Source organism: Muntiacus reevesi, chromosome 1 (genome assembly GCF_963930625.1).
Source record: "Muntiacus reevesi chromosome 1, mMunRee1.1, whole genome shotgun sequence".
NCBI lineage: Eukaryota > Metazoa > Chordata > Mammalia > Artiodactyla > Cervidae > Muntiacus > Muntiacus reevesi.
In genome coordinates this window covers 110,574,804-110,590,398 of record NC_089249.1, presented here as the reverse complement: position 1 = coordinate 110,590,398, position 15,595 = coordinate 110,574,804, and the positions used below count along the sequence as shown (strand labels likewise).

General features: G+C 38.3%; 1 protein-coding gene across 3 annotated transcripts; it reads right to left on the bottom strand.

Moving 5' to 3' along the window:
* Nucleotides 1-1,519: 1,519 nt before the first annotated feature.
* DNTTIP2 (deoxynucleotidyltransferase terminal interacting protein 2) lies at nucleotides 1,520-14,775 on the bottom strand. Of its 3 annotated transcripts, none has more exons than XR_010659555.1 (8): nucleotides 14,621-14,775; nucleotides 12,130-13,760; nucleotides 10,674-10,812; nucleotides 7,909-8,004; nucleotides 6,684-6,848; nucleotides 5,357-5,466; nucleotides 3,074-3,719; nucleotides 1,520-3,041 (listed from the first exon to the last, which is right to left on the bottom strand). XR_010659555.1 is itself a non-coding variant. In XM_065908444.1 (8 exons), the coding sequence occupies exons 1-7, from the start codon at nucleotides 14,690-14,692 to the stop codon at nucleotides 3,626-3,628; spliced, it is 2,307 nt and encodes a 768-aa protein (XP_065764516.1). In that variant the 5' UTR covers nucleotides 14,693-14,775; the 3' UTR covers nucleotides 1,520-1,771; nucleotides 3,601-3,625. The 3 variants fall into 3 exon arrangements, 2 of the variants coding, with proteins under 2 accessions (XP_065764516.1, XP_065764504.1); XM_065908444.1 differs by having other exon boundaries at nucleotides 1,520-1,771; nucleotides 3,601-3,719; XM_065908432.1 differs by having other exon boundaries at nucleotides 1,520-3,719.
* Nucleotides 14,776-15,595: the final 820 nt, after the last annotated feature.

Below are 15,595 nucleotides of genomic sequence, written 5' to 3'. Positions count from 1 at the left end.
GATGAAAAATTTCAAGAATGTGTTAGGCCTTCGAGATCTGCTCAGCAGCCAGCTGAATGACCTCACTTGATACCATGTGGAGTACAAGCCATCTAGCCCAGCCCTGTCCCACTGAATCATGAGATTGAGTAAACAGTGGCTGTTTTGAATCAGTGAGTCTTGGGGCAGTTTGTTACACAGTGATAAGGAATGAACACCTGTCACCTGAACCTCTAAGTTTCCCCTTTCTCACAGCGGTGTTCAGTGTTTATTGGTAACTTTACATTTCAGAACTACCTCCACAGTTTAGATAACTATGAGTTTAGATAACTCACATTTCATAGTTTGAAACATTCCAACTCTGATAAAACACTGATCTGCTTAAGGCAAGTCATGCTACTGACCTTGCTTCAGGGAAATTATTATAATTTGAATGCATTCTGTCTTCACTTTTAAACAATGAGACCTGAATTTTACATTCTAGTCAGATGCTTTGGGAATTTGTAAATTATTTTGTTTCAGTCCTAACTGCATGCTTCCAATAAGATGTTATAGATGGTTATTGTAAACAGTAGTTGTCATTACTTGAGAGACTGAACTGAACGGGCACCTGCACATATTCCAGAGATGGTACTGAAAATTTTTTCGTGTGAGTTTTTCTTTTTTGCTAGATTTAGAATGCAACCCCTTAAATTTATCCCAATTGCTCAAAGTTTCATTAAACATTTCTGTACAGCCTTTCTTCCTTTTAAAAGCCTGCTATTTATTCTCTAAACAGCCAAGCATGGCTTGTAGTCTGACAGCCTTGTTAGGGAACCCATGAGACATTTCCTCAGGTCTTAAAAACAGATATAATGGTGTTTCTCTAAAGCAGTTGTTTTTAATCTCATGGCAGAACACTGAACAGAGCTGATTTTTGTGTTAAGATTCCAGGAAGCTGAGAACTTGCCTTCATCAACTGCTAGTTTTCTAATTTCTTCCATCTTCATTTTCCTTTCCCTAATTTCCTTACTTTAAGAAAAACACCCCTCCCGCCCCAAAAATAACCAACAACAAAACCACCAAAGCTAGCATTGCAGACTATTTCTAAGTTGTCTTAAAAGCATTTCGGGTATCTTTCAAGACCTCCTTAAGGTATTCTGAAGGCTCTTCTTTCATTACACTGTATCAGCACTTAGTACCCTTTGTAATGCTTTTCAGTTGAGAAGTCATGGTACTTCTGACAGTCATTAGCCTTCAAATAGCTCCAGTAAGTAAACTGAGTTTAGTTGACATAAGCCAAAGTCACTAAACCTGTTTCTTAATGGTTGCTTTGCTTAAAAAAAAAACAACAAAAAAACACAAGACAAATACATCCATTATTCAAATATAGATTTTTGTAGAAGCCTAAGGGCACTAAGAGACTTCCTTCTCATCTTTACCTAGATATACTTTGATACTCTGTTTTGAAGATTTAAACTTGTGAAGATCATATCTGAGATACAGCTATGCATCTTACCAGTTTTAATCCCTTAAAGTTAATAGAGGTGACTTAAATTGATTTTTAGTTGAAGTATTTCAGTTTATTTCAGTATTTCACTGAATAAGATATTTTACATTTGTTAATAACTCTCTACTTTGTTCCAAGTTATTTATGTGACTTAAAAAATACATAAAGGGACTTCCCTGGTGGTCCAATGGCAAAGACTCCATGCTCCCACTGCAGAGGGTGCAGGTTCAAAACCTGGTCAGGCAACTAAGATTCTGTATAATTTGCAGTGCAGCCAAAAAAAAAAAAAAAGACTGCAGTATCCTGGAAAAGAAAGAGTATTAGGTAAAAAACTAAGAAAATCTGAATAAAGTATAAACGTAAAGATAATACATATAAAATAATCAGTGGAGACAAAAAAGTGCATGTTACAATGTAACCGTAAGTGAATATAGTGGACCCCTGTACAACACAGGTTTGAACTGGGTGGGTCCACTTATACATAGATTTTCCAGTAAATCCATACTGAAGTACTACATGTTCTGCAGGAGTTGACCAGGTGGTTCTCAGATGTAGAACTGTGGATATAGAGGGCCTACTTTAAGTTTTTGACTTTCAGCTGCTTGGGGGTCAGAGCCCCTCACCCCTTTGTTCAAGGATCAGCTATCAGAATACATTTTGTGCGCACCTCTAAGGTGGGTTAGCGAGGTTAGCAACTAGGTTCAATTCTCTTCCTTATCACTGCTTCCCAATCTAGAAAGCTCAAATGCTGCCCTGTGTGGGAAGGATTGGCGATTTCCAATTTTGTGTTCCCTGTAAATGCACTATAGTGTCCCAATTATCTATCATAACTGCAGTTTTGAATACCAGATAATTTAACCTATTCTAGCATTCATGAGTCAGAAACCAGCAGGCAAGTTACAAATAGACAAAAAGTTGATCCATTCCCTTGAGCCTGAGAAAAAACTGGGTAAATTCTCAGTTGCACAGAGAAACACAATACAAAAGGGCCACCAGTTTTGAGTGTTCTAAAACACCAGTAGCGTGAGTTGAAGAAACATTCCGCTAACAATGTCTCCTGGAAGAACGTGTATGAGGTAAATGCTTCTTGTTTTGATAACTAATTCTCTTGTAGCAGGTCCTTAACGTAAAACTTAATACTCTCGAAATAAAAGCTTTATTATAAAAATGAACAGATACAGATGCTTCCCTCACTCTGCCTATAAATGTCATTTAGTTTTATTACTAGGCTGATTGTGATCCTGAGCAATAAACACAAAATAGGAAGTTTCTTATTTACTGAAATCCCAAGAAAGCAGTACGGTAAAAAATAGAGGTCCTGTGAATAACGACATAAAGGAAGCAATAAGCCACCAAGAAACATGAATAGAAATGACTAGTGTTCCTTGGGTGTCATGAGCTGCTTAGCCCGGAAGCATATTTCTGTCACTGGAGACTTTACCTCCTGGTCAAGTTAAAATTATTTGAATACTATTCACTGGAATACAACATTGAATATGGATAAAAATCTGTCTTTCTTCCTGTTTCAGTTGCTAAGGAAAGAAACTGTTTCTTTCCTGTTTCTACCTTTAACCTGTTTCTACCTTTCCTGTTTCTACCTTTAACCCAAACTTTCCAAGTAGTCTATCTTTTAAGTCCTTTTCATAGCTTCATTTAGTTCTTTGGTCATATATTAACATAAACATGCTCCAACACTTATAACATTTCTTTGATTTCAACTGTGACTTTTATACTTGCAACAAGATCTCTGTATCACAGCTTTACCAGTTTTCTGGATTTGAATGTGCAACTGACATAGGGCATCATCTCCTCCCTATGTACATCTCTACATAATAATTACAGTTTTGCTTATGTATCTTTGAAAATTAAATTTTTTGAATGTCAGCAAACTTTATATTTTCTAAATATTTTGATTGAGGTTCTTTTCCTTTTTTCCCTCCTCAAAGGGTCTAAACATGAGTGGATCTTTTGTAGACACACCCATTTTTATTCCATGTGGCATGTGACTGATTCTCTCTCAAATCAATTTTTTAAAGAGAAATCCCCCCAATAGTGCCAGTCTATGTTACTTTGTGTGACGGTCTTGCTAATTTTTAAATTATCTTTAGTAAATAAATAAAGAGGAGATGTACAATTTTGTGATTTGCCTGGTGAATCTTAATTACGGAACTTCTTCTTCTTTCGAAACTTCTTTCCTGCTGCATTTGCTGCCTTTTCAGCCATTATCTCTGAATACTTCCTTCGGTTGTATCTAAAAAAAAAAAACCAAACCTTTTAAGTTCTGAAGTATGACACACCAGACATTAGAAGCTAATGTAACCTTTTGGTGGAGTTTGGGGGGCAGTGGGGGGTGGGGGTGATGGGCAGGTGCTTCTAAATTTTTTTTTGTTTTGCATTTTCACTATCCATCACATCTGTACCAAGTTCCATCATGAATAAGAAGCCATACTAGGAGCTGGAGACAAAGCAGTGAACGAGTCAGCCACAGTCCCTGCCCTCAGAGCTTGTAGTCTAGTAAGCAAAAAGTGGCCATGGTAGAGGCAGGCTTTTGGAAACTTTGACTACTAGAGACCCATGCTGTAATTTCTGAGACTGCTATCATGAAGATTACAAAATGTAGGTCAATATATGAAGTAAGCGAAGACTCAATCACCTTGTACCCGACACCTCTGTGGGATAGAAAGAGACAGGCTTAAGAGATAGGAAAATGGGAGGAAATCTGAGAGTCTGAACATGGGACTAAAGGGAGGTGGTGGTATGAGGACATGCCCTAAGGGATTGAGGGCAATGCTGTTCAGGTCACTGGGAGAGGACTAGGGTGTATAGAAGGACCAAGTCGGGAGGCCCCAGTCAGCTCTCAGAGGGGCTAAGGAGATACTCATTATTGTTCCTGAGGCAACAGCAGGTTATGTGGCTCTGGACTCAGAAGAGATTCAGACTATACATACATTTGAAAGTCAACAGTATACAGATTAATACAACTTTGTGGGGATGAGATTTCCAGGGAGAGAGAAATAAGCAAGAAAAGAGCATTGCTTATTTCTAAAAGTTTCACTATTACCCAGAATCATTAAAACCTGATAAGTATTATCACTTTTACTATTAAACCAGTCTGGAAGTTCAGCAGAAGTTTCTATATGAGGCATGCTTTTAAATCTATGCTATACACATACCTGCTTCAAGGACATTTAAACATACTTAACTGCCCCTGTCTCAGGGGGAAAAAAAAATCCAGCTCCATTCAATAGCTGTGCCTCTCTCGTATTGCTAACAGCTCTTATTTCGTCAATTCACTCTCAAGTATCGTCCAGTCTGGTTTCCTCCCCATCACTCCCCTAAAAACTTCGGACAAGGTTACTGTGACGTCCATGTACTAAATCCAGAGGAAGATCTTAGTTCTCAGCTCGCTTGCATTCTCAGCAGCATTTATTCCTGTTAACCACTCGCTCTGGCTTCTACCTGCCTGTAACACTCTTTCCTTGACTTCTGTGACACTGCTCTCCTGGTTTTCTTCCTGCCTCACTTCTTTCCTGGTCTCCTTTGTGGGCTCCTCCTCTAGTTAGTCTCATTTCCTTCTAAAGCAGTGGTTCTGAATCGAGAATGCTTATGCATGCCAGGGAACATCTGAAAACGTTTGAAGACATTTTTGAATGTCATGAATTGGGAGGGAGGGGAGTATCCTACCAGCATCTAATGGGCAGACACCAGGGATGCTGTTAAAGATCCTACAGTGTACAGTCCTCCCTAAGAAAGAATTATCCCACCCAATATACCTAATAGTTTTGTTGAGAGACTATGCTAAAGCATTTAAAAATTATCTTCACTTTAAAGTTTTTGCACATTCTAAAGGAAAACATATATTATAAAGTGAAACATAAATTCCTTTACCTTCTGAACTCAGAATCAGCCAGCAGTTCCTCCACAATAGTTCTCTTCCTTTGTTTCTTAGGAACTCGTGAATGGTAGAAGTCAGCAGGATTGTCAACTATGGTTCCAATCTATGAATGAACGATTGAAATAAGTCATGCAATACCTGGAAGCCAAGCTGTTTTCATACCTCACGGGAGCTCTAACAAAGTACATTTATAGAAAGGAATGGAAAACACAGCTTATATTTTACCAATATTAAAGTTAGTAATTTAATTTTTGCCATTTTTTAAAAAAATCACTTATTCAACCTGCACTGGGTCCTACTAGTGACATTTCTTCATTAAAATTTTTGAGTAAAACTAAAGTTCCTTCTATGTAAGTGCTGGACTATATAAATTCTTGATGAATAGTCTAAATAGAGGAAAAGTAGGACAGATAAAAGTGATACCTTTTTAGTTTTCCAATTTAACAAGATTGATACAGACATTCTACTATATACCTGTTAGATCTCCTAGGTTATCATAAATGCTGCCAGCTTAGAGCCTTCTTACCGAACACTTGGCATTTGTTCATACATTCAACCAAGTAAAATATACAATGTCTGCTATGTGCCAGGAACTGTGCCATGGTTAGGGAAACAGAGAGTATCTGGTCCCTGCCAGTGAATGGCCAGTTTTATAGACGATCCAAAGAGACATGGCTAAAAATGAAAGCGTAACCTAATATTATGTTGAACAAAACACTCTAGATTCTCTGAAAACTAAGTGGCCAATTCTACCAAATGGAGGTAAAGGTTTCACAAGGATGACATTTTCACTTGGATTTGTATGGGTAAAATTTCACCAAGCAAACATGGCAGAGCCAAACACTAAAGTCAGAATGACTAGACCAGTCTGTGCACATCCTGAGAAGACTGAGCAGCCGAGTGTGTTGGAGCTTAGAGGGCTATGTGACCAAAATAAGGGTTAGTGAACTGGTGTGGGTGCAGATTGTGAAAGGCTCCATCACAGGTACAGAGTCTATCCTAAAGGTTATAAAGAATCACTGGTGGTATTAACTGATTATCTTGATACCACAGAGGTGTATCATTAATATATGGCACACCCATCTTACAGGTTCCATATTTACAGAGCTCATCTGGAAACCTAGTTACCATTCAGAATATGTCTTTTGATGAGGAAAGCCATTGTAGGCTGATGGTTATCTGAACTGGGTTCTGGCCATTATTATATGATCTGAGCAGATATACACTGTAAATACACATTTAAGACGAAACAAATCACTACAGTGTTTTCCAGACTAAAATCCTCAGAACATCTCTACCATTACTTTGTTTGCTTCATACCTGGAAGTACTTAGGGAAGCCATCTCTATCATTTTTCTTGTAAAACCTTTTTGGGTCCATGCTAGCTCTCATCTTCAGTGCTCTGAGATCATTTTTCAGTTCGTCTGTCAGTTCTGGTGCTTTCATACCAAACCATCCATCACCTGCTGTTTTTTGTCGCTCTTGCTGAAATTAAAAATTCCAAAAACAATTAGAAAATTCTAATTTTTAATAAGTAGTGTATAACTACACCTCATTTCAATATTATGAAGAAAATTTCATGAATTAAAAACAAGGTTACTTTACAGGAATGTAAGTATTAGTCTCCAGATACACCTTTCATTAAATGAATTAAATGACAGAAATCCATTTCTCTTGATAAGTTAGACAGAGCACTATCAGTGTCATAAATGAAGGCTCCTTAAAATTTATTTTGTATCTCAGTAAGAACTGCTGACTTGTTGGGAGAATAGTCGACAATGTCGATTTTTTACTGTCTGAGATATCCTACAAGATGTAAAGTATAAAAACATTCTTACTTCTGGAGCCTTTCTGTAAACTTTTAACACTTTTATTCGGTCACCCAGTTGTCTCTTAAGTTACTCTCTCCAACAAGCCCGGAATTTGTATTATTTCTAAAATTCAAAATCTTTCTATATTTTGGTAAACTTACAGCAAGTTATTTGCTTAATTTCATTTTTTTGTTCATCAGCAAATATTAGTGTTTACCACCCGCCAGGGTGCTCTGGTCATATCAGTGACATAACTGGCGCACCATCCTCAAATTTCCTCATGTACCATTCATAATTTCTTTATGCTTATTAGTTGAAATGGAAGTAGTCCCATGTATTTTACTCAAGAAATTCCTTGCTTTCATTTGGCAGACTAAATAGGCTGGTGTTTTTAGCTGGTTACATTACTTCAAGAGCTAGCAACAGAGTTCCCAGCCTTCTGTGAACAGTATCTATAAGCCACAACATAATACGGTGTGGACAGTGACCTCATATGCTGGCTGCCACTGTTTTTAATAAAGGGAAAAAAGACTGTATCCAAATGTGCCGATCGGTGTACTTTTACTTTGTGAAAATTTATATGAAACGTGTTTATGAAACCATATTTTATGGGCTCTTAGACATCTGTGATAATTTTCTTTGAAAACATTTTAATTGTACAACCACATTAGAGAAGCTGAATATATATACAGTCAAACACATTAAATGTTCTAAATAAGAATCACTGTACTTACTCTGCGTTTTTTCTGAAGTTTATATTTTGATTCACTATATGGTGGGACACAGTAGTTTTTTTCAAATTCAGGAGTAATGACAGTTTTCTGCAGAAGCTACAAAAATATTAAACTGGTTTTAAAATAATGTCAAAATGTATTTTTTTCAACATTTTTGCCTTAAAAAGGAAACCTCTCCCACACTGATGACTCCAGATACATTAACCTTCTTTATAGATAGATGAACTACTGCAAAGTTGTTCCTGTCCTTAAATCTAAATTATATATAAATAAAAATGCTTTACTGAAGGGTATCTATAAGGTATCTATAAAATTAATAGGGTATCTATAAAATTAATATTCATCTCAAATTTTTTTTCTAATTTGAATTTGCACACACCAGACATACATTAATGTGTCCACTCGCATTTCATTGGTTTGCAACCAGCCACCTGCACCAACCAACTGGAAAACAAAGACAACAGCAACAATGCTCTAGTGTTCTGGAACTTCCCGAAAAAACAAACAAAAAAACACCTGACTAGGCTAAGTTCTTTTGATGTTGACAAAACAGCTTTATGTGATCTGAGACCAGCTAGACTACTACTAAGAACAGCAGTATAGATTTTGATTAAACAACACAAGCTTTTAATGGTAACCAATTAAATCATGCCATCAAGCAAATATGCCTTTTGCAACTCAACAACCCATCAAAGATGTTCTTTCAATGTCAATTCATACAAAGATCAACTTCATAGCAGTTATGCACAATTTTTCTTGATATTTAGTTTAATAGTCTCCATTAAATTTTTTCCATTAAATATTGTAAACATCATCTCTGAATACTTATTTCTGTAAAACAGTTTCCAAAATGTGTCATTTAAATTTTGATAGGTACCACTAAATTGCCTTGAATCCAAGTAGTACAAACTCCTACCAGAAGTTAATCGGTACCTTTTTTTTTTTTTTTAAACATAGCTAACACTGGTGATTATCTCTGTTTTGTCAGTGGTACCTCATGAATGTTTCCATTTGCTGCTGATCATCTTTTTTCGTATTTTTTTTAGCTGTGTATAAGTCTTCTGTGCAGAAGAAGACCTGCATTTGTTTGGGGTGGGAGGGCAGTGTTCTTTTTCATTTTTATACAAGGTTGTGTTATTAATTTGAAGAATTATATTCTGTACCTTAGTGGTATTAAACCCATGGCCTTTTACTTATCTTTGTTTAGATGTTTTTAATTGCCTAAGTTTAAAAATTTTATGTAGTCAAATCTGTTCATCTTTTCCTAAATGTCTTCTGCATTTTTTGATTACTTGCCTAGGGTAATTACTGTCTTAATACTGTGTATGTGACTAAAAGGAACCTCAGACTCATTAGTCATTTCCCTAGTACAAGAACTAAAGACAGTTCACAAAACCGTTAACTGGCAAAACAGTTCACAGGAATGCAGCAAATATTAACGTGGTAAATAACATTTGCAATTATTAAATCCTCAATTCAAATTTAGGACTAGAAGTTGCTGGGTAGCACGGCAGTGGTCTAGACTTTCTTAGCAGTCAGAGAAGAGTGTAAGACATTTATTTTATAGGTTATTAAGAGCTGGTTGTGTATCAAGTACTACAGTGGGGTTTAGAGTGGTTCTCAACTGAGAGCAACTGGCAATGTTTGAAGACATTCTGAGGTGGGGGGCATGAACTGGTAGAGACAAATGCTACTGGCACCTACGGGATAGAGGCTGGGATGCTGCTCAACATTCTGTAATGCACAGCACATCTGCCCACAACAAATAATTATCCAGTCCAAACATCGGCTTTGCTGAGGTTGAGAAATCCTGTCTTTTCAGTGCTAAGAACACAGCAGGTAGACAGAGCCAGATCAACAGAGGCACCTTGAAATGCTCTGGGGAACCACTCAAGGACTTAAACAGGAGAATATCATGGTCAGATGGTATTTTGTGTTTTCAGAATGAAAAATCAAGCAAGACCGTTGAGGACGGCTTGAAGAAGAGGAGGCCAATGCAGTGGTCTAGAAAAAGTAAAACAGATGTCACTAGTCAGGGACAGTGGGGTGGAAAGGAGGGAGTGGAATATTAATAGAAAGTATATAAAAAGCACTGTCCTTCAGGCTTAATTACTGATTACAAAAGAGAAATAGATTTTGGTGTCATTAACCAGGATAAATAATACAAGAGGAGGAGCTGGTTCAGGCAAGGAAGAAGAGAAGGGCAATTAGTGAAGTCAAGTGCCTGAGCACATCTGAATGAACAAAGAATAGGCACCTGAGTTTAAAGACCTGTGTAGGCTGCAAGACTAGAAAATACTACAGATTTAGGAGGAAGCCATTCAAGGTGGCAGCAGAAACCAAGGACTTATATAAGGTTACCTAACGTGTAATTTCCTTCTAAAAATATATGTACAATTTTATGTCTATGAGCACATATGCTTTTTCCTGGTGGGGTTAATGGGTACTCACAGCTTTCAGATTTTCAACAGAGTCCAAAGCAGTGAAGAATGAAAAGTATAGCAAGAAAAAACAAAAAAACTCTGGAATCATAACTGGTGCTCGCCAGAAGAGGAATACTAATCCTACATTAGTTTTCAAATGTCACCTTTAGCTGGGATTTTATGATAAAAAAGAAATGACTCTCCCGGAAAGAGAGAAAAAAGTAGCACAGTAGGCTAATGTGGTTTCACTGTAGGAAAACTAGTCTCTTACCAAGGACAAATCATTTCTAGAAGTGACTGGTGAGTTCTGTGAAAACCAGTGGGCTACTCTGTGCAGCTTACCTCATCTTTCCTTTTCTCTTTTATCTGTGTTAGGGTTCTCTTGTTCAACTGTAGCTTGTCTGCATTGAAATTAATATACAAACCACCCAGTTCCTTAATATTCAGTCCAGGATCTATGCTGCTGCTCGTCAACTTCAGACTGAAAGAGAAATGATCACTTATTAAGTGATTAAGAAATAATCTTTAGATCGTTTAGCAATTCAAAATGAAAATTGAAACTTTTCATTTAGAAGAAATTATAGGATAAATAATGAATTAGGTCTTTGGAGAGCACATCCAAATTTATTCCCCAAATTTTCTTAAAAGAGGATTAAGGCCATATTATAAGTCAACAGACCTCATACACGTATTTTACAAGGAAAGAATTACAGAAAAAAGGAGGAAATAATCTGGCATTTAGTTCAATTTCATATGTAGGTAGTAAATTAATAAACGTCCATATTCTTCCATCTCAAAAGCCAATGAGACAGACACGGCCTTCTTCTCTGTACTTCTAAGTTATCCAAACTTGGAATGTTTTCCTGAGTATTTAAAGACATTTAGTAGTGCCTCTAAATCAGTGAGTTTTAAACAACAGTGAGCATCTGTATTTTCCATCAGAGCTTAAAAATTTAACTGCCATACCCTAGACCCACCAAATCAGAATCTTCAGCAGTTGGCTTAGGTTTCTGCTGTATTTATGTAACTACTAAAGTCTTTTTTATAAGTACACTTATAAACACTTGGACTTAGTTTCTTCCCTAATTATTCATATAAACTGAGCAGTTTAAAGTTTCCATAACCAACCAACAAGGCACTCAATTACAGTGCCTTGGCAGTGATTATCAACCCTGAGTGTATGTTACAGTTATCCTGGGAAAGGGTGTGGCCTGTTAAAATAAGTACACCTGAGACTAGTCTCAGAGATTTCATTGGTTTAGAGTGAAGACATCTGTTAATGTACAGTTCCTTAACCAAGGATACCTGTATTTTCAGTGGATACACTGCCACCAAAGGCCTGTGCCTGGGAAAAACAAATTTGGAAAACAGAAAAACTAAAGAAACCGCCCCCAAAGAGTGCTTTTTAATGGCAGTAGATGGGATTATAAGTTACTATTTTTCTCAGCTTTCCTCTAGTTTTTCAATTTCTCTACAATCAACATGTATAAAAAAGCCAAGTTACCTTCCTTCCCTTTTGTATGTTGCTCTTCATAATCATGCAAGAAAATCTTAACAGATCATTTTTAATACACCATCAAACAGAGTACTTTTAGCTCTCACCAGTGGGAAAAATATGACTAACAAAGGCACCCAAATAAACAAGGGAAACCCTGACAGATAACAAAGCTCTTTTATAAAGAACCCAAAGCAGTAATTTTTTTCAGTTCCTATGCTTTGTAATATTTCTAAGGTAAGTTATTGCCACTTGAAGCACGTATCAAAAGCTTACTTTAAAAAAATAAAAGATAAAACTTACAGTTTAGATTTTGTGTTACTTAGCAAGTTGTCTTCATCACTAAACTCATTATCTTTATTTCTGTCATGGTCTGATAGTTCTTCTTCACTTTCTTCCTCTTCTTCTTCCTCCTCCTCCTCCTCCTCAATGGCAACCTCACTTGCCTTGTCTTCTTCATCCAAGTAAAAATTTTTATCAGCACTCAATCCGGGGGTAGTGTCAATCACAAACAATGCATTGTCACGTGACAGACTTTCTGAGTCTCCATTTAGGGACTCTTTGTTACCCTTATTTTCAACAAAACACACAGTGTCCTCTTCATTCTCACTGTGTTCAGACTGCTGGCTTTCATCACTGCTGAGAACTAACAAAACAGAATCATCTTTATCCTGAGTTGTGCTGAACTCAAGATTACTTGGTTTGGTAACACTCTCAGAATCTACCTCCTTTTCTTCGCTCATGTCTTCACTGACACCTATAACTGTGCGCTCTTCTTCATCACTATCATCACCAGGTTCTGAACTGTCACTTGTTTTTATGGCATTCTTTCTCTCTCCATTCCATTTGTCCATTTCCACAACGGCAAATGTTTGGGCTAACGATTTCATCACAGCCTCACAGTTCAGAGTTGTGGACTCTGATGTGGTTTTGTTACTTTCAGGGGTTGAATGCCTTTGAGAAACTAACTGCCGAAGGCCAGTGTCCTGAAGTTCAGAAAGATTCTTCAACTGAGAGTTCTTCTCATTACCTTCTTCTCCCCCAACTATTATTTGTTTGGCTTCTTCATCTAAACTTTTACAATTCTGCTTTGATATTTCTTTGAGAGGTGAAATACTGTCCTGCTTTTCCTCTCTTATGGTAAAATTTCGGGTTTTTTTCACTGCTAGTTTTTTTTCTGAAATTCCAAAGAAGGAATCATCATCAGGGTCATTATAAATTTCATTATTAGAGAAATTTGGCTTATTTATCCGAGAAAGTGATCTTGTTAGTAAACGAGAAGTTCGTCTGTTAACTGAATCCACTAAATTCACAGATGTATGTATGACTTCCTTCTCATTTTCTAGTACAATCTTAGTATCATTCTCCTCAGTTTGTGCCTGTAATTTCCTTTGCATACTCCTTGTTCTTCTCCTAGTTGCAATTCCAGAAAATGAAGAAACGTCTGAGCACGATGACTCAGCGTCAGAAATAACTTCCACATGGCATTCTTGCTTTGGCTCTCTTTGGGATTTAGCCTTACTTCTTCTGGTTGTCATTTCTGTGTCAGGTATAATTCTAGAAATACCTGAAACATGTGATTCTGCTTCAGAGACTTCTTCTTCAGTATGAGGCTCACTTACCCGAGTTATTTTCAGCCTTTTCCTTAAACTAGAAACTGGGGTGCCTGCAACTAAGATCTGTCTTCTCCTAGTTACTCTGAAAATAGGATCCTGGACCTCAGACACAGAAGAACAATTTGACTCTGCTTCAGAGATCTCGCCATCTGTCGAAGGTTTGTTCATTTCTGGTAATGAGCCTGTAGTTCCACTCTTCCTGGTTTTAGGAGTTGGACTTCGTTCTGGAGTGGTCTGTGATTCAGCAGTATTTGGGTTATCAGGTGAAGACCCCTTCCTGCCTTTTGGGTGCGCTTGAAGTTTTGTGACACCAGAATTCTGTAAGCCAAATACATTGTAATTTAGGTAGGGCTGGACAAGGGCAAAGCGAATGAGGCACTCCCTTCAAAAGCAAATTTTAAGGGGGCACTGGAAAAACTCAGTAAACAAAATTAATGCAAAACAATAACTACCATCACCACGCACAATTTAAAAACTCAATAGCCAGACACTGGATCTGACTTCGCATTTGCAGGCTCTAACTCACTAGCGTCACCTCAGTCCTGACTTTAGGAAACAAAACAACTGCAAATAAAAATTTTCCTCACGCAAGGTCACAAATGCTTGGTGGCCTTACATTCCGACACACATACAGGAAAAGAACAAAGAACCCAACGATGTGTTCAGGAAAACACGCCAATGGAATCGGTCGCTGTCCTTACTTTTCATATGTACGTGTACTAATACTAATGCTCCCTTCCCTTCATCGCAGCATCAGAGACAGCAGACAACTAGCACCACTGAATTACGAGGTGACGTCACCGCAGTCCTCTCCACTCCAGGAGGAAATGCTGTCAGGGCACAGTCAGTCTTCCCACGTGAAAACAGTGCCTTCTCCAATCCACGCTTGGCGGCCGAAATTAATTCTCCTTTAGAGTAAGGTTAAAAAGCGAGCACTGCATCTGCATTACGGAGCTGAACTACGCACATCAAGTTACCTATTACCTGCCAAGGATTACCTAAAAAGACTCCAATGTGGTCTTTAGAAGCTACAGGCTTAGAGGGGAGCCTGGTACGCAGAAGCACGCCGCCAGTTCTGGCTTTTCTGCCGTTCCTCCACCAGACCCCTGCACCGCCCACATTCCTCAGCACCGCTCTGCGAAGAAGTTAAAAGAAATGAGACTTTCGAGTTTTCCTACCTTCTTCCGCGAGCTTTCAACTGACGTGGCTTGGTTCCCGGCCCGAGGCCGCGCAGACCTAGTAACCACCATCTTCCAGGCGTGCGGCTCCCGCGGCCGCCCTGTTCCGACGCCCCGGAAGTACGTCAGAGATGCGCCTCACTCGCGTTTGCCGCGAGAATCTCGGAACTCAGGAGAATCTCGTGCTGTCTCCGCCCCTCAGGCCTAGGTTGAGGCAATCGGAACTGGGATTGCGAAGGGCTCCGGTTTTAAAATTCAGTACAGTGCGGGACTTCCCTGGTGGCAGACGGTAAAGCGTCTACCTGCAATGCGGGAGCCCTGGGTTCAGTCCCTGGGTCGCGAAGATCTCCTGGAGAAGGAAATGGCAACCCACTCCAGTATTCTTGCCTGGAAAATCCCATGAACGGAGGAGCCTGGTAGGCTACAGTCCATGGGGTCGCAAAGAGTCGGATTGAGCGACTTCACTTGGATTCACTCACAGTGCGGTAGAAGACAGACCAGGCTGGTGCAGGGAGAGACCTTCCCGCAATTATCTAGGGCCCTTGTCCTCATTACACCCGTATGAATTCGAAATTAGCATCATGTGCACCACTACATGTATCCTCTCATTTGTTCAGCAAAAGTCTTAATGTAGCCATGGTTATGGTCAAAGGAGACGTTTGCATTATCTATCCCAACACCTTAAATGCCCCTCCCACACACACACTCTTGTATTATGTGTGAAGTTAAACATAAATAAAATAAAAGCCCTAGTTAGAGTAAAAGACGTGTTTGCTAAATGCCCAGGAACTCGACTACTTAGGAAGGAAGCTATATAATTTAAAGGTGAGATCTTGAGTAGGGATGGGGAAAAAGCAGAATAGAGCAATGTTAAATTGCAAAGGAGAGAGTTTTTTTAAAAAAGGGTTTTTTTTCAGTGAAAGGAAAAGAATGACCAGAATCAAGAAAAACTTTTTGATTTTTCCTTCAGAATGA

Bases quoted from the DNA above. Each gene is read 5' to 3' on its own strand.
- DNTTIP2 (XM_065908432.1), bottom strand. From the start codon at position 14,692: ATGGTGGTTACTAGGTCTGCGCGGCCTCGGGCCGGGAACCAAGCCACG. The intron at 13,761-14,620 runs GTAGGAAAACTC...TTTGGCTTACAG, and splicing joins TTGAAAGCTCGCGGAAGAAG to AATTCTGGTGTCACAAAACT. The intron at 8,005-10,673 runs GTAAGCTGCACA...ATATTTTTGTAG, and splicing joins AAGAGAAAAGGAAAGATGAG to CTTCTGCAGAAAACTGTCAT.